This window comes from Oncorhynchus mykiss, chromosome 18 (genome assembly GCF_013265735.2).
Source record: "Oncorhynchus mykiss isolate Arlee chromosome 18, USDA_OmykA_1.1, whole genome shotgun sequence".
NCBI classification, from domain to species: domain Eukaryota; kingdom Metazoa; phylum Chordata; class Actinopteri; order Salmoniformes; family Salmonidae; genus Oncorhynchus; species Oncorhynchus mykiss.
The window spans coordinates 14776162-14800049 of NC_048582.1; the positions used below are offsets into that span (position 1 = coordinate 14776162).

Here is a 23888-nt window from a genome sequence, read left to right on the forward strand (position 1 = left end):
AAACATTTATCATAAAAAACTATCTCCCTGGTACACAGAAAATACCAGAGCTATGAAGCAAGCTTCCAGAAAATTGGAACGGAAATGGCGCCACACCAAACTGGCTTGGAAAGTACTGCCGTGCAGTACCGAAGAGCCCTTACTGTTGCTTTATCATCCTATTTTTCCAACTTAATTGAGGAAAATAAGAACAATCCGAAATTCCTTTTTGATGCTGTCGCAAAGCTAACTAAAAAGCAGCATTCCCCATGAGAGGATGGCTTTCACTTCAGCAGTGATAAATTCATGGACTTCTTTGAGGAAAAGATCATGATTATTAGAAAGCAAATTACGGACTCCTCTTTAAATCTGCGTATTCCTTCAAAGCTCAGTTGTCCTGAGTCTGCACAACTCTGCCAGGACCTAGGATCAAGAGAGGCACTCAAGTGTTTTAGTCCTATATCTCTTGACACAATGATGAAAATAATCATGGCCTCTAAACCTTCAAGCTGCATACTGGACCCTATTCCAACTAAACTACTGAAAGAGCTGCTTCCTGTGCTTGGCCTTCCTATGTTGAACATAATAAATGGCTCTCTATCCACCGGATGTGTACCAAACTCACTAAAAGTGGCAGTAATAAAGCCTCTCTTGAAAAAGCCCAACCTTGACCCAGAAAATATAAAAAACTCTCGGCCTATATCGAATCTTCCATTCCTCTCAAAATTTTTAGAAAAGGCTGTTGCGCAGCAACTCACTGCCTTCCTGAAGACAAACAATGTATACGAAATGCTTCAGTCTGGTTTTAGACCCCATAATAGCACTGAGACTGCACTTGTGAAGGTGGTAAATTACCTGGCATTAATTAATTAATTAATTAATTAATTAATGGCATCAGACCGAGGCTCTGCATCTGTCCTCGTGCTCCTAGACCTTAGTGCTGCTTTTGATACCATCGATCACCACATTCTTTTGGAGGGATTGGAAACCCAAATTGGTCTCCACGGACAAGTTCTGGCCTGGTTTAGATCTTATCTGTTGGAAAGATATCAGTTTGTCTCTGTGAATGGTTTGTCCTCTGACAAATCAACTGTAAATTTTGGTGTTCCTCAAGGTTCCGTTTTAGGACCACTATTGTTTTCACTATATATTTTACCTCTTGGGGATGTCATTCGAAAACATAATGTTAACTTTCACTGCTCTGTGGATGACACACAGCTGTACATTTCAATGAAACATGGTGAAGCCCCAAAATTGCCCTCGCTAGAAGCATGTGTTTCAGACATAAGGAAGTGGATGGCTGCAAACTTTCTACTTTTAAACTCGGACAAAACAGAGATGCTTGTTCTAGGTCCCAAGAAACAAAGATCTTCTGTTGAATCTGACAATTAATCTTAATGGTTGTACAGTCGTCTCAAATAAAAGTGTAAAAGACCTCGGCGTTACTCTGGACCCCAATCTTTCTTTTGAAGAACATATCAAGACCATTTCAATGACAGCTTTTTTCCATCTACGTAACATTGCAAAAATCAGAATCTTTCTGTCCAAAAATGATGCAGAAAAATTAATCCATGCTTTTGTCACTTCTAGGTTAGACTACTGCAAAGCTCTACTTTCCGGCTACCCGGATAAAGCACTAAATAAACTTAGTTAGTGCTAAATACGGCTGCTAGAATCCTGACTAGAACCCAAAAATGTGATCATATTACTCCAGTGCTAGCCTCCCTACACTGGCTTCCTGTCAAGGCAAGGGCTGATTTCAAGGTTTTACTGCTAACCTACCAAAGCATTACATTGTCTTGCTCCTACCTATCTCTCTGATTTGGTCCTACCGTACATACCTACACGTACGCTACGGTCACAAGACGCAGGCCTCCTAATTGTCCCTAGAATTTCTAAGCAAACAGCTGGAGGCAGGGCTTTCTCCTATAGAGCTCCATTTTTATGGAATTGTCTGCCTACCCATGTAAGAGACGCAAACTCAGTCTCAACCTTTAAGTCTTTACTGAAGACTCATCTCTTCAGTGGGTCATGTGATTGAGTGTAGTCTGGCCCAGGAGTGGGAAGGTGAACGGAAAGGCTCTGGAGCAACGAACCGCCCTTGCTGTCTCTGCCTGGCCGGTTCCCCTCTTTCCACTGGGATGCTCTGCCTCTAACCCTATTACAGGGGCTGAGTCACTGGCTTACTGGGGCTCTTTCATACCGTCCCTAGGAGGGGTGCGTCACTTGAGTGGGTTGAGTCACTGATGTGATCTTCCTGTCTGGGTTGCCCCCCCCCCCCCTTGGGTTGTGCCGTGGCGGAGATCTTTGTGGGCTATACTCGGCCTTGTCTCAGGATGGTAAGTTGGTGGTTGAAGATATTCCTCTAGTGGTGTGGGGGCTGTGCTTTGGCAAAGTGGGTGGGGTTATATCCTTCCTGTTTGGCCCTGTCCGGGGGTGTCCTCGGATGGGGCCACAGTGTCTCCTGACCCCTCCTGTCTCAGCCTCCAGTATTTATGCTGCAGTAGTTTGTGTCGGGGGGCTAGGGTCAGTCTGTTATATCTGGAGTACTTCTCCTGTCTTATTCGGTGTCCTGTGTGGATTTAAGTGTGCTCTCTCTAATTCTCTCTTTCTCTCTTTCTTTCTCTCTCTCGGAGGACCTGAGCCCTAGGACCATGCCTCAGGACTACCTGACATGATGACTTGCTGTCCCCAGTCCACCTGGCCGTGCTGCTGCTCCAGTTTCAACTGTTCTGCCTTATTATTATTTGACCATGCTGGTCATTTATGAACATTTGAACATCTTGGCCATGTTCTGTTCTAATCTCCACCCGGCACAGCCAGAAGAGGACTGGCCACCCCACATAGCCTGGTTCCTCTCTAGGTTTCTTCCTAGGTTTTGGCCTTTCTAGGGAGTTTTTCCTAGCCACCGTGCTTCTACACCTGCATTGCTTGCTGTCTGGGGTTTTAGGCTGGGTTTCTGTACAGCACTTTGAGATATCAGCTGATGTACGAAGGGCTATATAAATCAATTTGATTTGATTTGGTCTCTAGACCAGAGAGCATTTTGCGTTTACATTTACATGTCGGTCATTTAGCCAACATTCTTATCCAGAGCGACTAACAGGCAGTTTGTTTTTGAGCTCTGAATATATCATGCTCCATGACCTCTGGTCTCACTGTATTCTGTCTGTCTGTCTTCACCCAGGCTTCCTGCAGTTTAATGGGAGCTGTGGAAGTCTCCGTAGCAGTGGGGGCAAAGGTCTGGCACGCTAAGGACAACTGTGGAGGAACACAACCACCGCAACCGCAGCCATGGATGACCTGGCTAATGACTCTGCTGTGCGGCCGCTGCTGTCGGAGGCACGTCTCATCTACGCCATCACCGTGCCCCTGTCCACCGCCATCATCCTGGCCAACCTGGTCATCATCCTGGGCATCTCCTGTAACCGTCAGCTCTACAACACCCCAAACTACTTCTTCCTGAGCCTGCTAGTGGCTGACCTGTGTACGGGCGTGGCCCTACCGTTCATCCCCTGGATGGGACTCAACCGTTCACTGAGTTTTAGCTCCTGTCTCCTGGTTCATATTTTTCCTAATTTCTTGTTCCTGGCGTTCCTGTTTAACCTGGTGATAGTTCATTATGAGAGATACATGTGCATCATGAGTCCGTTACATTATAGTAGCTTCTGGGTTCACCGCCACTTCCCGCTGGTGCTGCTCGCCGTGTGGGTGCCGCCACTGCTCTACGCCTCCCTGCCCGCCTTCGGCTGGAACAACCGGGCCGGCCCAGGGTGGAACGGCTGCTGCTCGTTTAACGACACGGGCACGCTGGGTGCGCCGGTGAACTGTTCCACCGTGGTGGTAGCGGCGCCGGGCGGCTCCGAGTGCTGTTCTTACAGACGGGTCTTCCCCAACGCCTTCATCTACCTTGAGGTGTACGGGCTGCTGGCGCCTGCCATCCTGTCCATCGCGGGCATGACGGGACGTGTGCTGTGGATCACCCGGGGCCAGATGAAGGACATCTGCCGGCTGCACCGCTCCGTGGCGACCAGGGGGGGCGGTCAGGCCTCGGAACGGGAGCAGCGGCTCAACCTCCGCTACACGCGGTGCGTGGCTGCCGTGTCGCTGACCTTCCTGGCCTGCTGGGTGCCCTACATCATCTACATACACGTCTCCGTGGTGTTTCTGCTCAGCAAGGAGACGCGCGGGAACTCCACCACACACATCGTGCTGTCGTGCACGGGGATCGGGAGCATGGCAGTGATGCCGCTGGTCCTGGGGCTGGCCAACAGGCAGTACACGGACCCGGTGAGGAAACTCCTCCATAAACTCCGAGACAGATGGAGGAGGAGACAGGATTCTGAGGATATGGCTCTCTGAGTAGCTAGGACAGGACTGCTCTCACTTTGGGGATGGACGTGTGGGATTATAAATGGGGATTATAGCATATGGATGATGAAGCATCCTCTACTCCTGGATGAGGGCAGTGGCGCCCCGAGTCTGTGGACTCTAGCTGTAAGGGAGTAGCAGAAAGACCCCATTCGAGGTGCAGGACTGGTAGGGTTGCCCCACCTCTCCCATGTCTGTCAGTTTATAGTCACAGCATGTGTGACTCTTGCCATTGGGGCCATTGAGCGCGTTATGTTTAAATCCATCAGTATACATGTGTACACTACTTGGGTAGTCATAATAAATTCAAAACAATCACTGTAAAAGTCACCAATCTTTCTATTTTTCAAGTTGATTGAATCCATTTGAGAGAAACAGAATGTTATGAATTATCAACAGAGACGTCTATGATGATGAACTGGGCTCATTTGGATATGAAAGAGCAGATGGGACGAATTAAGATGGATCTAAATGACTACTCCATCAATCACTACAGCATCTCATCTCCTCCCCCTCTCGTTCTCTCTCTCCCTCTTTCTCTCTCCCTCCCTCTCTCTCTTTCTCCCCCCCTCTATCTTTCTCTCTCTCCCGGTCTCTCTCTTTCCCAACTCTCTCTCCCTCTCTCTCTCCCTCCATTCCTCCCTCTACTTATCTTTCTCTCTCTCTCCCTCTCTCTCTCCCTCCATCCCTCCCTCTACCTATCTTTCTCTCTCTCCCCCTCTCTCTCTCTCTCTCTTTCCCTCCATCCCTCCCTCTACCTATCTTTCTTTCTCTCTCTCCCCCTCCATCCCTCCCTCTACCTATCTTTCTTTCTCTCTCTCCCCCTCCATCCCTCCCTCTACCTCTCTCTTTCTCTCTCTCTCTTTCCCATATCTGTCTCCTTTCTCTCTCTCTCTCCCTGCATCCCCGCCTCTACCTATCTTTCTCTCTCTCTCTCTCTCTCTCTCTCTCTCTCTCTCTTTCTCTCTCTCCCTCTCTCTCTCCCTGCATCCCTCCCTCTACCTATCTTTCTCTTTCTCTCTCTCTCTTTCTCTCTCTCCCTCTCTCTCTCCCTCCATCCCTCCCTCTACCTATCTTTCTCTCTCTCCCTCTCTCTCTCCCTCCATCCCTCCCTCTACCTATCTTTCTCTCTCTCTCCCTCTCTCTCCCTGCATCTCTCCCTGTACCTATCTCTCTCTCTCTCTTTCTCTCTCTCTCTCTCCCTGCATCTCTCCCTCTACCTATCTCTCTCTCACTCTCACACACACACTTTCTCTCCCTCCATAGTCTTTCTCTGGTGCTGGTATGTGCTCTGAACAGGGGAGAGAGGGGTGTGCTCTGTGCTCCTCCGCAGTCCAAAATACATCTGGAACACAGGGGAGTGATTAGACCTCTGAGATTCTAATATTTAGATCACATTTGAAAAGAGCCAGACAGGAACTGAAGTTCTTTAGGTTACACCATATCTGGGAAGATGATCGTCTTTCCAAAATTGAAATGAAAACAAGAATGGTTCTTTCATTGTCTGCTTATTTGTAAGTCTGTATCAGTGTGCTAAGAATCCTTGAAGGAAGACTGTTTTATCTACTGCTTTCTAATAGCCCTCAAACAGGGTTGGTCATATTCACAGTTTAATGTGCAAAGTTCATAACGCTACTTTATTGTCTACTCGGCAAATCAAGTATACATTTTCTATGTCTTTGTTGAAACTAGAACTCGTGCATATGGGGAAAACAAGAGAACTTCAGTGTGACTATTCACACTAACTATTTGACGTGTACACATCTTTTCAAATAGACTAGAGGGTGAGAGAGAGTTAAGTCCGGGTAAGAGCCAGCCATGAGTAACTATAAAAGGTCTGAATTTTTACATGACGTTGAGAGAGACAGATTATTAACATGGGGTCATAATTTTTTAAGTACAATACTGTGCCTGTGTGTATGTCTTTTTGTTAGTGTGTGTTGCATTTGTCTGAGTGTGTGTGCTAGAGAGGGAGGAGTGATGGAGTGAAATATGGTAAGTGACCGGGCAGTCTCCCAGACATCCTGCTCTCCATCATATCCCTATCTCATCATCAGCTGGTGTTCCCAACAAGCCTCTCTCTCTTTCTTTCTTTGTCTCTTTCTGTCTCTCTGTGTCTCTGTCTCTCTGTGTCTCTCTCTGTGTGTCTCTCTCTGTGTGTCGCTCTCTCTCTGTGTCGCTCTCTCTCTGTGTCGCTCTCTCTCTGTGTCACTCTCTCTCTCTCTCGGTCGCTCTGTCTCTTTCTCTCTCTCTGTGTGTGTTTCTCTCTTTCTTTCTTTCTTTCACTCTCTTATCTCCATCCACCCAGAACAGTCTGTATACCACATGGAACTACAGTCTTTACTTTAAACACTAAATGAGAAAGGGTCCTCATGCTAGTGTTTAACATGACCGTTGTCAAATTAGACAGTTGTGTTTATCATGACCGTTGTCAAATTAGACAGTTGTGTTTATCATGACCGTTGTCAAATTAGACAGTTGTGTTTAACATGACCGTTGTCAAATTAGACAGTTGTGTTTATCATGACCGTTGTCAAATTAGACAGTTGTGTTTATCATGACCGTTGTCAAATTAGACAGTTGTGTTTATCATGACCGTTGTCAAATTAGACAGTTGTGTTTAACATGACCGTTGTCAAATTAGACAGTTGTGTTTATCATGACCGTTGTCAAATTAGACAGTTGTGTTTATCATGACCGTTGTCAAATTAGACAGTTGTGTTTAACATGACCGTTGTCAAATTAGACAGTTGTGTTTATCATGACCGTTGTCAAATTAGACAGTTGTGTTTATCATGACCGTTGTCAAATTAGACAGTTGTGTTTAACATGACCGTTGTCAAATTAGACAGTTGTGTTTATCATGACCGTTGTCAAATTAGACAGTTGTGTTTATCATGACCGTTGTCAAATTAGACAGTTGTGTTTATCATGACCGTTGTCAAATTAGACAGTTGTGTTTATCATGACCGTTGTCAAATTAGACAGTTGTGTTTATCATGACCGTTGTCAAATTAGACAGTTGTGTTTAACATGACCGTTGTCAAATTAGACAGTTGTGTTTATCATGACCGTTGTCAAATTAGACAGTTGTGTTTATCATGACCGTTGTCAAATTAGACAGTTGTGTTTATCATGACCGTTGTCAAATTAGACAGTTGTGTTTATCATGACCGTTGTCAAATTAGACAGTTGTGTTTATCATGACCGTTGTCAAATTAGACAGTTGTGTTTATCATGACCGTTGTCAAATTAGACAGTTGTGTTTATCATGACCGTTGTCAAATTAGACAGTTGTGTTTATCATGACCGTTGTCAAATTAGACAGTTGTGTTTAACATGACCGTTGTCAAAATAAAAAGTTGTTTTCATCAAAAGGAGATACTGAATGTAAGTACTTATATGACGACAGTGGTGGTCCCGGGGTTCTAGGAAGTGTATCTCTGTCTGTGTGGTGACAATAGGCCCATGTATATGACGACAGTGGTGGTCCCGGGGTTCTAGGAAGTGTATCTCTGTCTGTGTGGTGACAATAGGCCCATGTATATGACAACAGTGGTGGTCCCGGGGTTCTAGGAAGTGTATCTCTGTCTGTGTGGTGACAATAGGCCCATGTATATGACGACAGTGGTGGTCCCGGGGTTCTAGGAAGTGTATCTCTGTCTGTGTGGTGACAATAGGCCCATGTATATGACGACAGTGGTGGTCCCGGGGTTCTAGGAAGTGTATCTCTGTCTGTGTGGTGACAATAGGCCCATGTATATGACAACAGTGGTGGTCCCGGGGTTCTAGGAAGTGTATCTCTGTCTGTGTGGTGACAATAGGCCCATGTATATGACGACAGTGGTGGTCCCGGGGTTCTAGGAAGTGTATCTCTGTCTGTGTGGTGACAATAGGCCCATGTATATGACGACAGTGGTGGTCCCGGGGTTCTAGGAAGTGTATCTCTGTCTGTGTGGTGACAATAGGCCCATGTATATGACGACAGTGGTGGTCCCGGGGTTCTAGGAAGTGTATCTCTGTCTGTGTGGTGACAATAGGCCCATGTATATGACGACAGTGGTGGTCCCGGGGTTCTAGGAAGTGTATCTCTGTCTGTGTGGTGACTATAGGCCCATGTATATGACGACAGTGGTGGTCCCGGGGTTCTAGGAAGTGTATCTCTGTCTGTGTGGTGACAATAGGCCCATGTATATGACGACAGTGGTGGTCCCGGGGTTCTAGGAAGTGTATCTCTGTCTGTGTGGTGACTATAGGCCCATGTATTCCTTGAGTTCAGGGCTGAGTTGTATCGGGTGACAGACATACTCCTTAAACAAACCCTACACATATTTGGTTCCTTAATATTTTCTCTTTATTTTGGACCTGGTTCAGTGACATTCAAGCATTGGAGGACATGGCCTTCCCAGTCACACGAGCACAAGAGAGCACAAACTTAATGAAAAAGAGCACAGGACACATTTTGTAAGAGCTCCTGTTACTGTTGCACATGGTCTTCGAACTGCAGTTGAAAACAAAGTTTGTAAGTTTAACACCGTAGCTTATTAAACAATGACCTTAACGTAAAACAAAAGACTCAGCAAGGTTTTTTAGATGGAAAAGAGACAGAGAAAGAGGAACGTCACCGTGTTACTATAGCGACAGCAGAGTGACGGTGGGCTTGGTTAATTGTCGGAGTAGTGTAAGCTCTTGGACATGACCCTTCCCGCCTCCACCTCAATTCTGATCAGCAGACGCTTCCTGGGGCTGGTTGGGGGGCCACCGGCATCTAATGGGAGGGGCTTCAGAGTCAGGAGGGGCTTCGAAGGCAAATCAATGTCTGCGTGTAAGCAAGAACTGGGATTGGTCGGTTTGTTTTAGTAATCTGAGCAAAAGAGATATGATTTGATTTTAGTAGGACACACACAGATCATGACACAACACAGGTCACAGTTCCTTCCTATCGGATCTTTCTCTTCTTACTCACCCTTCTACACATTTACTGAGGATGGGAAAGAACTACTCGGCAGTGGTGTAAATTACTTAAGTAAAAATACTTTTAAGTACTACTTAATTAGTTGTTTGGGGTATCTGTACTTTACTATTTCTATTTTTTTTTTTTACAACTTTTACATTTACTCCACTACATTCCTAAAGAAAATAATGTACTTTTTACATTTACTCCACTACATTCCTAAAGAAAATAATGTACTTTTTACATTTACTCCACTACATTCCTAAAGAAAATAATGTACTTTTTACATTTTCCCTGACACCCAAAAGTATTTGTTACGTGTTTAATGCTTAGCAGGACAGGAAAATTGTCTAATTCACGGACTTCACAAGAGGACATCCCTGGTCATCCCTACTGCCTCTGATCTGGCGGACTCACTAAACACACATGCTTTGTTTGTAAATGATGTCTGAGTGTTGGAGTGTGCGTCTGGCTATCCATACATTTTAAAAACAAGAAAATCGTGTTGTCTGGTTTGCTTAATATAAGGAATTTTAAATGATTTATACTTTTACTATTGATACTTAAGTACACTTAAAACCAAATACTTTAACATTTTTACTCAAGTAGTGTTTTACTGGGTGATGTTTACTTTTACTTTAGTTATTTTCTTTTAAGGTATCTTTACTTTGACTCAAGTATGACAATTGGGTTCTTTTTCCACCACTGCTACTCTGAAGAGGAAAGTATCATGTAGATGCTACCTAGAGGGTCTAAGGTTAAATAAACTAATGAAGAAGAGGGTGAATCACTGGAGGGAATAAGAAGAGCTTTTACCTTGATGACGTATATGGTCATTCATTCTGAAATGACAGAGAGAATACGGGCTAAGTATAGGCAGGATATCTCTCTCTCTCTCTCACTCTCACTCTCACACACACACACACACACACACACACACACACACACACACACAGAGCAGTCACACACACACACACAACCCCCCTACATCCCCTGTCACTTCACACACTTCCCTCCTCCGGTCCTCCCCTGTGTCACTCACCTAATCTCCTCTCCCTCCAGTAGCTTCCTGTAGGTGGCGATCTCGATGTCCAGGGCCAGTTTGAGGTTCATCAGTTCCTGGTACTCCCTGACCTGACGGGCCATGTCCTGCTTGGCCCTGCGGAGAGCGTCTTCCAGCGCAACAATATTATCCCTGGCCTGCTCCAACGCATTCTGCTCATCCACCTCCACATCCTCAATGTCCTTCTCAACAACTATTTTCTGAACAGGGGAAGAGAGGGAGGGTCAGAGGAAAAGGGTCGGAGGGAGAGGGTCAGGGAGAGAGGGTCAGAGAGAGGGGGGAGGGGGGTCAGAGGGAGAGTGGGAGAGAGAGGGGTAAAGGGAGGGGGGACAGTGTGTGTGTGTGTGTGTGTGTATGCGTGCAAGAGCGTTTCACCTGCTTCTTGAGGGTCTCCAGCTCTGCCTTCAGTCTCTGTATTAGACGAAGCATGTCAGCAATCTCCTTCTTCACATTGCGTACATCCTGCTCATACTGCTCTGCTGTCAGCACTATGTCATCCATCTGAGAGGGGGAGGGAGGGAGAGAGAGGGAGGAGAGGGGAAGGAGGGAGAAAGAGAGAGGGAGGAGAGGGGAGCGAGGGAGAGAGAGGGAGGAGAGGGGAGGGAGGGAGAAAGAGAGGGAGGAGAGGGGAGGGAGGGAGGGAGAAAGAGAGAGAGGGGAGGGAGGGAGAAAGAGAGAGGGAGGAGAGGGGAGGGAGGGAGAAAGAGAGAGGGGGAGAAAGAGGGAGGGAGGGAGGGAGAAAGAGAGAGGGAGGAGAGGGGAGGGAGGGAGAAAGAGAGAGGGAGGAGAGGGGAGGGAGGGAGAAAGAGAGAGGGGGGAGAGGGGAGGGAAGGAGAAAGAGAGAGGGAGGAGAGGGGAGGGAGGGAGAAAGAGAGAGGGGGAGAAAGAGGGAGGGAGGGAGAAAGAGAGAGGGAGGAGAGGGGAGGGAGGGAGAAAGAGAGAGGGAGGAGAGGGGAGGGAGGGAGAAAGAGAGAGGGGGAGAAAGAGGGAGGGAGGAGAGGGGAGGGAGGGAGAAAGAGAGAGGGGGAGAAAGAGGGAGGGAGGAGAGGGGAGGGAGGGAGGGAGAAAGAGAGAGGGGGAGAAAGAGGGAGGGAGGGAGGGGAGAAAGGATCGAGGGGAATCAGTGAACATATTTAAGATCACGTACACATCACTCTTGTTGCATCGTCAACATCATTTACTGTGATACATAATGTTGGTGTGTGTGGCTCTGATGTGTAACTGTGATTAAGTTGCAAAACAAAAGTTATTATTTTTGTTTATTTATTTTTACCCCTTTTTCTCCCCAATTTCGTGGTATCCAATTGTTTTAGTAGCTACTATCTTGTCTCATCACTACAACTCCTGTACGGTCTCGGGAGAGACGAAGGTTGAAAGTCATGCATCCTCGATACACAACCCAACCAAGCCGCACTGCTTCTTAACACAGTGCGCATCCAACCCGGAAGCCAGCTGCACCAATGTGTCGGAGGAAACACCGTGCACCTGGCAACCTTGGTTAGCGCGCACTGCGCCCGGCCCGCCACAGGAGTCGCTGGTGCGCGATGAGACAATGACATCCCTACCAGCCAAGCCCTCCCTAACCCGGACAACGCTAGGCCAATTGTGCATCGCCCCACGGACCTCCCGGTCGCAGCCGGTTACGACAGAGCCTGGGCTCCGATGGCACAGAGTCTCCGATGGCACAGCTGGCGCTGCAGTACAGCGCCCTTAACCACTGCGCCACCCGGGAGGCCACAAAAGTTATTCTTGACGGACAATAGATACCACTCACCACCACTCACCCCACCACTATTCACCACTCACCCCAACCACCACTCACCCTCACCACCACCACTCACCACTCACCCCAACCACCACTCACCCTCACCACCACCACCACTCACCCCAACCACCACTCACCACTCACCCCAACCACCACTCACCCTCACCACCACCACTCACCCCAACCACCACTCACCACTCACCCCAACCACCACTCACCACTCACCACCACCACTCACCACTCACCCCAATCACCACTCACCCCAATCACCACTCACCACTCACCACCACCACCCACTCCTCACCACCACACATCCCCACCACTCCTCACCAGTCACCCCCACCACCAGTCACCCACACCACTCCTCACCACTCATCCACACCACTCCTCACCACTCACCACTCACCCCCACCACCCCTCACCACTCACCCCGACCACCACTCACCAACAGCGGTTGAGAGCGTTGGGCCAGTTACCGAAAGGTCGCTGGTTCAAATCCCAGAGCCGACCAGGTGAAAAATCTGTCAATGTGCCCTTGAGCAAGGCATTGAACCTTGGCATTGAACCCTGTAAGTCTCTCTGAATTAGAGTGTCTGCTAAATGACCTAAAATATAAAAAATCCTCACCTTTTTCTGGTTCCACAGCTCTGCCTCCTCTCTGGCACGGGAGGCCATGTCCGCGTACTGTTTCTTGACGCTGTCGATGATCTCGTCCATGTCTAGAGATCTCATGTTGCTCTCCTTCACGACCACCGTCTCATTCTGAATATGAGACTCCAGCTCCTTCAGCTCCTGTCACACCACAGCCAGGACAACAATACTACATTAGAGAAGGAGATCTGGGCCTCCCGAGTGGCGCACTGGTCTAAGGCACTGCATTGCAATGCTAGCTGTGCCTCTAGAGATCCTGGCTCGAGTCCAGGCTCTGTCCAGGCTCGGGATCGGGAGAGCCATGGGGCGGCGCACAATTTGGGGAGGGTTTGGCTGGCAGGGATGTTCTTGTCCTATCGCGCACTAGCAAGTCTTGTGGCGGGCTGGGCGCAATGCACGGGGTCACGGTCGCCAGGTGTACGGTGTTTCCTTCGACACATTGGTGCGGCTGGCTTCCGGGTTAAGTGGGCATTGTGTCAAGAAGCAGTGCGGCTTGGTTGGGTCGTGTTTCGGAGGACGCACGGCTCTCAACCTTTGCCTCTTCCGAGTCCAAACGGGAGTTGCAGCAATGGGACAAGACTGTAACTACCAATTGGATACCACGAAATTGGGGAGAAAAAGGGGTAAAGAGAAGGCGATCTGGGCTGCGTCTCATTCCAGGTAACGGCCTCCTTCGCTCTGCCCTAGTTGGCAGATTTGAGATGGTTTGTGCGCTGGGTAGGTGTAAGTTGCAATAGTTCCACACAGCGCCATGCAGTAAAGAGAGTTTGGCAAACTTTTACACTGGGCGCCATGTTAGCTATATATGGTTCTGGTTCCACCTAGCCTCTGATTGGCCGATGGGTGTGTCAGTCAGCCTACCTCCTCATAGCCCCGCCTCAGGAAGTCCAGTTCTCCCATCAGGTCCTCCAGTTCCAGAGCCAGATCCACGGCTGCCAGGTGGCCCTTATCCACATCCTTCTTGTTGATCACAAAGTCATTCTCCAGATCCGACTTCTTCTGGATCTCATCCTGGTACCTGGAGGACCACAGAGTGGATAATGAAGAGGACGTTGTTTTGATAGGTTACATTTGAGTCATTTAGCAGACGCTCTTATCCAGAGCGACTTACAGGAGAAATTAGGGTTAAGTTCCTTGCTCAAGGGCACAGATAGATTTTTCACCTAATTGGCTTGGAGATTCAAACCAGCAACCTTTTGGTTACAGGCCCAATGCTCTTAACCTCTAGGCTACCTGCCGCCCAGGTCTGATATGACTGAGATGGGAGCTCAGGTGAGTGCACACACCTGCGCGCACGACACACCACACCACGGCACGACACAACACACCACAACCAAGACACAACACACCACGACACACCACACCACACGCATCCTCAAACCCCTTTGACTGACATGTCAATTTATCATCCTACTGTCAGACCATCTGCAGCTTTGTTTCCCTCTCACCCCCCCAAGTCAGACAGACACCCTAGCATAGCATTCCTGTGTTGAGCTGATCCAGACTGGGTAAGAGCCCAGGATGGATGGGATGAATGGGCCCAGGTCCCTAAAAGTTCCACATTTTCTCCACTCTCAGAGCCATGTCTGTGGGTACTGTGTAACACAGAGGTCCATGGTTAGGGGGTAGAGTGGAGTAGAGTGGAGGGGCTGGGGAGTGTACACTGACTACAGTACATTTACCTCCCCCCACAGACATAGTGCAGGGCACACCAGAGCTCCCCTGTATATACTTAACTAAACCCAGTGGACAGAGGCTTATGTAAGCATAAAGAATTAGCACCTCCAACTCTTGAGGCCTGGGGACCCAGGTGGAAAAATGCTCCGTAGCCTAGCGTGAGAAAACGCTGTTTGTCACTTTAGACTGATGAGGTTCCTGTTGTGGACTGTGGCATTTCCTGTAGGCCTGGTGACCTGTACAATATCTAAACTCTGATTTATATTATACCATTGACTGTCCTAGTTGTCTCCCTAGGCCTGCTTCACAGGAATCAGGTGTTGGGTGGTTTGTTAGGGCTTTCTGAAATGGTCGATACATTCATCATTTAGATCTATCTTTTGCAGTGCATGTTGTCCAACTCAAAGCCATTCTATTGTATTGCACTGTATTATTTTCTATTGTATTCCATTATATTCTGTTCTATTTGATTCTATTAACTCTTAACTACGAAAGGCTCTGTGAAGGCTCTGTGAAGGCTCTGTGAAGTCACTGTGAAGGCTCTGTGAAGGCTCTGTGAAGTCACTGACTTGTTGCGTGTCTGGTCCACTTCGTCCTGGCAGCGGGCCAGCTCCTGCTTCAGTTTCTGTTTGTCCCGGGCCAGTTTCTGGATCTGCTGCTGCAACTCGTTGGCCAGCTGTTGGACCACAGCGTCCACGTTGCCTTGGTAGTCCTCCTGCTCCTTCAGGATCTTCAGACGCGTGTCCAGGACCTTGTTCTGCTGCTCCAGGTTTTGCACCTAAAGGGAGAGGGAGAGAGAGTATATTGGATCAGAAACTCAATCAAGGTTGTTGCATCTGAAACCAGTCAGAGTAAACTACAATGAGTTATAGAAGGAAACAATCTCCTATCCATTTTTATTCATGTCACTGGGGGATTGTGGGTTAAGATTTGTATGCCTCCACTTCTCTGCTAGCAGGAATTGAACAGATATTGAAAAAGTGACTCTACAACCTGTTAGTCTTGTGGGATGCCATTGTGTGTGTGTGTGTGCGTGTGCTTGTGTGCGTGCGTGTGCACATATGTGGAGCCTCAGTGATGAAGGGTCTCATTACACTAACTGGGCAACACCAGATCTGCCCACGGGTATACTTCCACTGTGTGGGTGGCAGCAACATGCATTAGGTTTACACCCAGACTCTCATGGCCGTTAAATATAGAACCAATGTGTGATTCACTACAACATACAAATCAAATCAAATCAAATTTTATTTGTCACATACACATGGTTAGCAGATGTTAATGCGAGTGTAGCGAAATGCTTGTACATACTCACATTATAGTCTGTTAACAACAAATAGGCCCCCACACTCACAAATGTAACCCAACAAAAATATGATATAATATTGACTAAATCCAAGTCCAAAAATCTATATAAGAAAATAGATTTGGAAAATTTGCAAGAGATGAAAAACAATTCCATTTTGAAATGGCATTCTGTTATTGGCCACAAGGTGGCACCTTATGGCGTTTTCAACGGCTATGATCGAAGGAGAGAGAGAGAATGAAAGAGAGAGAGAGAGGGAGAGAGAGAGGCTCAGAACGCGGAGCAGGAGACTCTATGTCTGACACGTTTTCTTTACAGCTGTGAGTGATGGTGATGAGACTGCTAGAGCACCTCTCTCTGGGTAGGATGTTATGGCTACATAAACCCCGCTGCTGGGATGATTACAGAGGCTCTTATTTTAGTGAAGGTAGGCTTCTAATTATGTAAAGGTGGTAATGAAGTATAATGACAGTTAAGTAGAATGTATAAAAATGTAGGCCTGTAGATAATTAGAAATATACATTTGTTTTATCTCAAGATGTGTTTTGGGTCTATCTAATGCATAAATTAAGCATCAAATCAAATATCATATGGCTGAAATAATTATGTAGGATTGCCATACATGTGTTTCTCTATTACCAGCAGACTTCAGACAGACCTATTGCATCAATGTATTGATTTTGTAAAATGATCAATCCAATCAATAATAATAATAACAGAATAATAAAATAACACACCTTGTCAATGAACGCTATAAACTTGTCGTTGAGTCCAACCATCTGGTCCTTCTCCTGGCTCTTGGCTGACTGGTCCTTCGGGTCCACCTTGGGGTTGTTGGGCTCTAGAAGGTCCTTGTTAGTGGCGACGTTCGGGTAGCTTTTGGGCTTGTTACCCGAGGGAGTGTCGGACTGGCTGCTGTATCCGCCTGGTTTGGACATCTTGTCTTTGTGTTCTTGTCAGAATGACAGAGAGAAGGAGTCTCAAGTATCACACTCACGAGTTTAGGGAAAGGCACCTCTTCTCAGGTTATCACCCGATTTTAATGTGGGCAAGGACCAACCCTCCCCACTCAGGTGTCCGCCTCTGTCCAATCAGCTGAGGTGGAACTCTAAATTTCATAGTAAAAACAACAAAGTCACAAAGGAAAACTTGAATGTTTACTCTAAAGCTGTTTGCCCGGGGGTGTGCTGGACGTACTACAGCCAATCGTATCTTTGGGGCCGGTGTCAGGTGTTGAGCAGTGGTATAACAACAGCAGTCCCTCGCATCTCTCAATCACTACCTGTACAGGTGACTATCGGTTCCACACTGCCTCTCTATTTTCTTTCTCAACTACTGCCATGTCTAGGAACAGTGCCTTCAGCATGTTCGGTGGGGCCGGGGGAAGAGGCTCCAGGGTGTCTGTGGCCAGTCTGGAGGGGCTACGGAACGCGATGCGCTCTGACCCGGAGAATTCGAAGGAGGTCTCTCCTGCCCCCGGGCCCGCCCCGGATGATAAGAAGACCATGAAGGGTCTCAACGACCGTCTGTCCGGCTACCTGGGCAGGGTGAGGAACCTAGAGGAAGCCAACAAAGATCTGCAGGACCAGATTCAGGACATCTTGGACAAGAGAGGAGACCCCAACGGCCGCGACTGGGATGTGGTTGAGAAACCATTGAATGACCTCAGGAAGAAGGTGATTTTTCACTCAGTTAATTATTTAATATGATTAATTAGACTGATTTATTCCGCATTTTTTCCCATTAAATGATCAATGTACAGTACTGTATGTCTATGTCAACTGAGCTTATTCACCTGATAGTCACTTGATCTCTGTCTGTGAATCCTTTGGCGTGTTTACTGGATTCTCAATAACTGGCCCATGTTCTCTCGGTTTCAGCTCCGTGACATGACCATGGATAATGCACGTTTGTTACTGCAAATGGACAACACCAAACTGGCCAATGATGACTTCAAAAACAAGTGAGACATGACATGCTATCACCTGGAGATGTATTTAAAGTACTTAGTAGTACCTTCAATTCATTACAACAAAATAGGACAAAAATACACAAAATAAAATGTATATTATTGGATTATTATTATTATGACATTCTAATAAAAAATAATATGAAAATGGTGCTCATTTACATGTAGCAGTCTTTGCTAAAACCCAATGTTGCTTTTTACATTGTATGGTGCTAAGAGGTACTGATACATGCTCCTGTCATCTCCTCTGCAGGCTGGACAACGAGAAGCAGGCCAGGAAGACTGTGGAGAAGGACCTGATTGGTCTGAAGAAGGTGATGGACGACATCAACCTGAACCGCATGCAGCTGGAGAGCCAGATCGAGTCTGTGAAGGAAGAGCTCGCCTTCCTCAAGAAGGACCATAAGGATGTAAGGGCACACACTCATTCCCCCACTGTTCCCGGAACAGTTTTGAGATTTACCTCATAATGGTTAGGTTTATAACTGGGGAATGGGAGAGATGATCCTAGAGCAGATTTTACTTGAAATAGCCCATAACAACTATTGTATTCTTCCCTGCGGCATGCAGGACGTTGATGAGCTGCGTAAGAAGATCAAGGACTCCAACGTCCTCGTGGAGTTTGACTCACAGGACAACAACCTGAGTGACACACTCAACAAGATCCGCTCCCAGTACGAGAAACTGGCCAAGAAGAACCTCAAGGATACCGACGACTGGTACCAGAGCAAGGTATGAAGATTTACTTCCTTATCAATGAACCGCACTATAGTAGTTTGTTTGATCATTAATTATCTAATTCCTTCGCTTGTTTGTTTGTTCATTCCTTAATTCATTAATCTCTCTCTCTCTCTCTCTCTCTCTCTCTCTCTCTCTCTCTCTCTCTCTCTCTCTATCTCTCTCTCTATTCAATTTAATTCCATTTCCTTTATTGGCATGACGTAACAATGTACATAGTGCCAAAGATTTACAATTTTAGCATAATTCAATTAATAATAATCAATATTGTCAAGGGGACAGCAGTAACTACAATAATCAAGGGTCAAAATAACCTTAACAACATTGTACAATTACAATAACAATAAGCATATGTTGGTATGTCAGACACTGACTCATCTTACGGCAGGCAGCAATGTACTGTAGTGCGCTGCCAACCCATAGCTCTCTGCGTCCTCCCCCAACAGGACGGGCAGCCTATTCTCATCAGAGAGGTCTTTGAAACCTTGAATAAGGGTTTCAAATTGGGGAAAAGGGCACTCTCTAATTGTTTTATATTTTTTGACAATTTGTCAGGAAATGCAGCTCTGTCTCAGGTTCTCCTGTGGTGCCGTGGTTGCACAGCCTTTCCTCTACACGGAGCCAGGTTTTCCTGGGTCTACCCTTCTCAATGGCAAGGCTGTGGAGGCTAACACCAGGGGCTGAGGATTTCTATAGAATAGTGGCCAATTTGTCGATTGAAATATTGAAGAGCGCAGGGCTCAGATTGCAACCCTGGCGAAGGACCGCCCCTGTTTAAAGAATAAAGTTATTTTCTGGCCAATTTTGAATCTCAATGTATTACCAGTATACATTGAACTAATTATGTAATATGTTTTACCCATTACACCACTTTCAATAACTTTGTAGAACAGTCCTGTATGCCAAATAGAATCAAATGCTTTTTGGAAGTCGATAAAGCAAGCGTATATTTTGGTGGACATGTTTATCTATCAGGGTGTAAATATGATCGGTCGTGCGATGTTTTGGTATAAATCCAATTTGGCTTTTACTCAAGACATTGTGCTTATTAAGGAAGTTTAGAACTCTTACATTTATAATACTACAGAAAACCTTCCCAGTTTACTGTTTAATACAAATGCCTCTGTAATTGTTAGGGTCAAATTTCCTATAGATTTGGGTTATGAGTCCTTGATTCCAAATGTCAGGGAAATAACCTACACTCAGGATCAAATTAAACAGTTTTAATATAGCCAGTTGACAGTTTGCACTGGTGAGTTTGAGCATCTCATTTAGGATGCCATCAGGTCCACATGCTTTTTAAATTTGAGGGCCTGAAGATTCTTATACAGCTCCTAGTCAGTAATAGTTTAGTTTCTTATACAGCTCCTGGTCAGTAATAGTTTAGTTTCTTATACAGCTCCTAGTCAGTAATAGTTTAGATTCTTATACAGCTCCTAGTCAGTAATAGTTTAGTCTCTTATAGAGCTCCTGGTCAGTAATAGTTTAGATTCTTATAGAGCTCCTGGTCAGTAATAGTTTAGTCTCTTATAGAGCTCCTGGTCAGTAATAGTTTAGATTCTTATACAGCTCCTAGTCAGTAATTGGGGAGTCCAATGGATTTTGATTGTCCTTTATAGGTTTTTCTAATCCATTCAAATTCTCATGAATTTGGTGTTGTTCTGCATTTGCATGAATTTGAACGATGTTGTAGAATGTTTTAAAATGGGTTGTCCATATGTAACAGTATAACTTTAGACCGTCCCCTCGCCCATACCCGGGCGCGAACCAGGGACCCTCTGCACACATCAACAACAGTCACCCACGAAGCATCGTTACCCATAGCTCCACAAAAGCCGAGGCTCTTGCAGAGCAAGGGGAACCACTACTTCAAGGTCTCAGAGCAAGTGACGTCACCGATTGAAACGCTATTTAGCGCGCACCACCGCTGACTAAGCTAGCCGTTTCACATCCGTTACACTTACCTGTATGTCACCATTTTGTATTGCTAATTCCTGTCTTTTTTTTGGGGGGGGGGGTTCCAATTTTGACAGAAGTTGTTTGTGTTTATGGACTCCTCAATTAGTGTCAGCATCTTGCTGTTGTACTGTGCTTTTTTGATTTTGAGTTCGGTTCTCTCTCTCTCTCTCTCTGACAGTTTGACAGCATCAAGGTAGAGGTGGTTGAGAATAATGAGGCTCTGCATTCAGGCAAGAATGAGCTCAAAGACCTGCGCAGACAGAGACACCTTCTGGAGATAGACATACAGTCTACAATGAGCATGGTAAAACATACCTACCTGCACCATCTCTCTCTCTCTCTCACATCACCTGACCAATGACATCACACACACCGGACAATACCCAACATCGGTAAGCCCCATACACAACCTATACTGTCCTACACGCTTAGAAAAAAGGGTTCAGCTATCCCCATAGGAGAACCACTATTGGTTCCAGGTAGAACCATTTTGTGGTCAATGTAGAACCCTCTTTATAAAGGGTTCTAAATGGAACCAAAAGGGTTATACCTGCAACTGAAATAGTTCTTCAAAGGTGTCTCCTATGGGGACCGCCAGATAACCCTAAATAGCACCTTTTTATCTAAGAGTGTAGGTCAACTGTAAACTGGGTCAAGGTAAAGCTGACCATGCTAAACAGGGGTCAACTATGCACACACACATCCCTTAACCTACAGAGAATGCAACACCTTTATATAGGGATGTAACATAGCTGTGTTGTCGACACAAGAACCAGCCATCCTGGTTATTACATTGAACTCTGTCATTACGAACCAGACTGAACTTCATGACCTGTCATCAACATGGTCGCCACCTGGAACATATGTGAACTTGATTTATCAACAACAACTAATAGAAAACAGTCCAACATCCGATAGCATTTCACAATGCCTTGCTGGGTGTCTTTATAGTCAGGAAATAAAAATAAAAATAGTGAGTTCAAATGGATTTGATTGGTCCCTGTGCCTGTCCGTCACATCTGCTCACAAATTGATGGGTCTCTTTCCTTGTCCGTCACAGGTCCACTCCCACGAGGAATCTCTGAAGGACATGGATGGGCGGTACAACCGTGAGATGACTCGCCTCAATAAGATCCTGCTGCAGTTGGAGGGAGAGCTGGTCCAAGTGAGGACGCAGGTGGAGAGGCATGTGGATGACTACCAGGAGCTGCTTCACGTCAAGATGAAGCTGGAAGCCGAGATCGAGAACTACCGCAGCCTAATGCACGACATCGCCCCCGACGACAGGTGAGCTAACGATGCACAAACCCAGAGGGAATGGAGGCTCAATACTCATGACTTGATGTGGGTTGTCATAGCCAGTATTCCCAGTTAGCCCATGGCTTATAATGAGGTACCTATACATAGGATCAAACAACATTCAGTTTATATAGGGTCTGTAGCACATTTGCAGTAAACCTGGTATTATATTTCAAGTTGCCGGTTAAGTGGTGTAATTTATCCTCTTCCCCAACAGCGTGGACTTTTCTTTAGAGCAGGCAGTGAATTGTGGTAAGTACTGGACATCGGCCCTACTGAACCATCTGATCTGATGTATAGGGAGAAGACACCAGGGAATCCAACATACCATTATATCACTGTCCATCTTAGATGTCTCACGGAACAATCAGTCACAGTCTAACATCACTCCAGATTGCTGTTCATTCTCAGTTATGGCTAGTATCACTCTGTCTGCACTACCTACCTATGTCACTGTATAACTAACTGCATGATGTCAAAGACAATGTTCTTAACATGTTGTAGACAGATACAATGGTATTCTGATTGTGAGTTGTTCCTTGTACGATTGTAAGACATTGAGTCATTGATTCATTTGATCCCAATGTTATGTGGATGTGTTGCAGAGGTGGTGTCTATTCGATTCATGCAAGCATCTGATTCAAGTAGGATGTGCAATTTGATTTGAACATGGCAATATACTATACATTGCTAACAATATACTATACATTCCCAATTCAAATTGTATGTCTACTTCTATTAGAGTCTGGTGGAACCGTCCTGATCACACAATAGCTCACATTCTGATTTAGCTCACAGAAACAGAAACAGTGAGCTTAGCAATCAGGATGGTTCCACAAGGCTACTTCAATTCCTCAACTGAAAAACATCCTACAAAATGTTCAGACTGAGATCTTCTTCCTCTTCCCTGACTCCACATCAGAGCCGCCCCAGCCACCTAAGAAAGCCTTGATGAAGGATGAGGTTGATGGAAAGGAGGTCCCCAAAAAGACAGAAGCTGCGGCAACTCAGAAAAGTTTCCCTCCAATCCAAGAGGCCCCCACAAAGAAGACCGAAGCCCCTGCAACTCAAGAGAGCCTCCCTAAAAAGACAGAGGCGTCTACAAAGGCAGCTAAGGCTAAGACACCAACAACCGAAGCAGGCACCAGCTGAGGATAAACCAAAGAAAGATTCCACCTCTTGTGTCTTCTTCCTCCTCCGATGCAGACAATAATGACCATAAAGAGAAACCCACAAATAAGTCTGCCCCCTGAATCCCCCTCCTCACCTCAACCCCGATCCCTCTAGTCTTTTCTCTTTGTGTTTTGAAGCCCAGCATCGTAACTAATGATGTTGTGTACAGTTTGAAGTAGATTTGGTGTTATTCCACTGCGTTCTTTCTCAGATGTTTCTCTACAAAATAAATACGTTCAACACATTGTTCTTGACTCTGTATCATCAATGCCTTCCAGTTGTCTTGTTCAAGACATTGAACATTGTTTTTATTACCAATAAGTTGTGTAATATTCCCTGGGTAGTAAGCGTGGTGTTGAAGTGGTGGGCCTACAGTGCCTTGCGAAAGTATTCGGCCCCCTTGAACTTTGCGACCTTTTGCCACATTTCAGGCTTCAAACATAAAGATAAAAAACTGTTTTTTTTTGTGAAGAATCAACAACAAGTGGGACACAATCATGAAGTGGAATGACATTTATTGGATATTTCAAACTTTTTTAACAATTCAAAAACTGAAAAATTGGGCGTGCAAAATTATTCAGCCCCTTTACTTTCAGTGCAGCAAACTCTCTCCAGAAGTTCAGTGAGGATCTCTGAATGATCCAATGTTGACCTAAATGACTAATGATGATAAATACAATCCACCTGTGTGTAATCAAGTCTCCGTATAAATGCACCTGCACTGTGATAGTCTCAGAGGTCCGTTAAAAGCGCAGAGAGCATCATGAAGAACAAGGAACACACCAGGCATGTCCGAGATACTGTTGTGAAGAAGTTTAAAGCCGGATTTGGATACAAAAAGATTTCCCAAGCTTTAAACATCCCAAGGAGCACTGTGCAAGCAATAATATTGAAATGGAAGGAGTATCAGACCACTGCAAATCTACCAAGACCTGGCCGTCCCTCTAAACTTTCAGCTCATACAAGGAGAAGACTGATCAGAGA

The 23888-nt window shown here is 46.0% G+C and overlaps 3 protein-coding genes across 5 annotated transcripts; 2 read left to right on the forward strand and 1 right to left on the reverse strand.

Annotated features, from left to right (window-relative positions):
- Positions 1–2928: 2928 nt before the first annotated feature.
- On the forward strand, positions 2929–4666 carry LOC110496915 (G-protein coupled bile acid receptor 1-like). Its single transcript, XM_021572929.2, has one exon. The coding sequence runs from the start codon at positions 3274–3276 to the stop codon at positions 4339–4341; it is 1068 nt and encodes a 355-aa protein (XP_021428604.2). The 5' UTR covers positions 2929–3273; the 3' UTR covers positions 4342–4666.
- A 4024-nt stretch (positions 4667–8690) lies between these two features.
- LOC110495456 (intermediate filament protein ON3-like) lies at positions 8691–16785 on the reverse strand. Of its 2 annotated transcripts, none has more exons than XM_036951917.1 (8): positions 16504–16785; positions 15030–15238; positions 13645–13801; positions 12760–12924; positions 10743–10868; positions 10347–10567; positions 10121–10146; positions 8691–9169 (listed from the first exon to the last, which is right to left on the reverse strand). In XM_036951917.1, the coding sequence occupies exons 1-8, from the start codon at positions 16702–16704 to the stop codon at positions 9015–9017; spliced, it is 1260 nt and encodes a 419-aa protein (XP_036807812.1). In that variant the 5' UTR covers positions 16705–16785; the 3' UTR covers positions 8691–9014. The 2 variants fall into 2 exon arrangements, with proteins under 2 accessions (XP_036807812.1, XP_036807813.1); XM_036951918.1 differs by having other exon boundaries at positions 8707–9214.
- On the forward strand, positions 16776–23150 carry zgc:92380 (keratin). Of its 2 annotated transcripts, XM_021570724.2 has the most exons (8): positions 16776–17442; positions 17647–17729; positions 17989–18145; positions 18306–18467; positions 20611–20736; positions 21493–21719; positions 21949–21983; positions 22654–23150. In XM_021570724.2, the coding sequence occupies exons 1-8, from the start codon at positions 17107–17109 to the stop codon at positions 22881–22883; spliced, it is 1356 nt and encodes a 451-aa protein (XP_021426399.2). In that variant the 5' UTR covers positions 16776–17106; the 3' UTR covers positions 22884–23150. The 2 variants fall into 2 exon arrangements, with proteins under 2 accessions (XP_021426399.2, XP_021426400.1); XM_021570725.2 differs by lacking the exon at positions 21949–21983 and having other exon boundaries at positions 17071–17442.
- The last annotated feature ends 738 nt before the right edge of the window (positions 23151–23888 follow it).

What these genes read in the sequence shown, in the direction of transcription:
- zgc:92380 (XM_021570724.2), top strand. Translation starts at nt 17,107, where the DNA reads ATGTCTAGGAACAGTGCCTTCAGCATGTTCGGTGGGGCCGGGGGAAGA. An exon ending in TGAATGACCTCAGGAAGAAG is followed by an intron (nt 17,443 to 17,646) that starts GTGATTTTTCAC and finishes TCTCGGTTTCAG; the next exon opens with CTCCGTGACATGACCATGGA. An exon ending in GACATCGCCCCCGACGACAG is followed by an intron (nt 21,720 to 21,948) that starts GTGAGCTAACGA and finishes CTTCCCCAACAG; the next exon opens with CGTGGACTTTTCTTTAGAGC.
- LOC110496915 (XM_021572929.2), top strand. Translation starts at nt 3,274, where the DNA reads ATGGATGACCTGGCTAATGACTCTGCTGTGCGGCCGCTGCTGTCGGAG.
- LOC110495456 (XM_036951917.1), bottom strand. Translation starts at nt 16,704, where the DNA reads ATGTCCAAACCAGGCGGATACAGCAGCCAGTCCGACACTCCCTCGGGT. An exon ending in GTGGACCAGACACGCAACAA is followed by an intron (nt 13,802 to 15,029) that starts GTCAGTGACTTC and finishes GTGGTCCTCCAG; the next exon opens with GTACCAGGATGAGATCCAGA. An exon ending in TGACCATATACGTCATCAAG is followed by an intron (nt 9,170 to 10,120) that starts GTAAAAGCTCTT and finishes GCTTACACGCAG; the next exon opens with ACATTGATTTGCCTTCGAAG.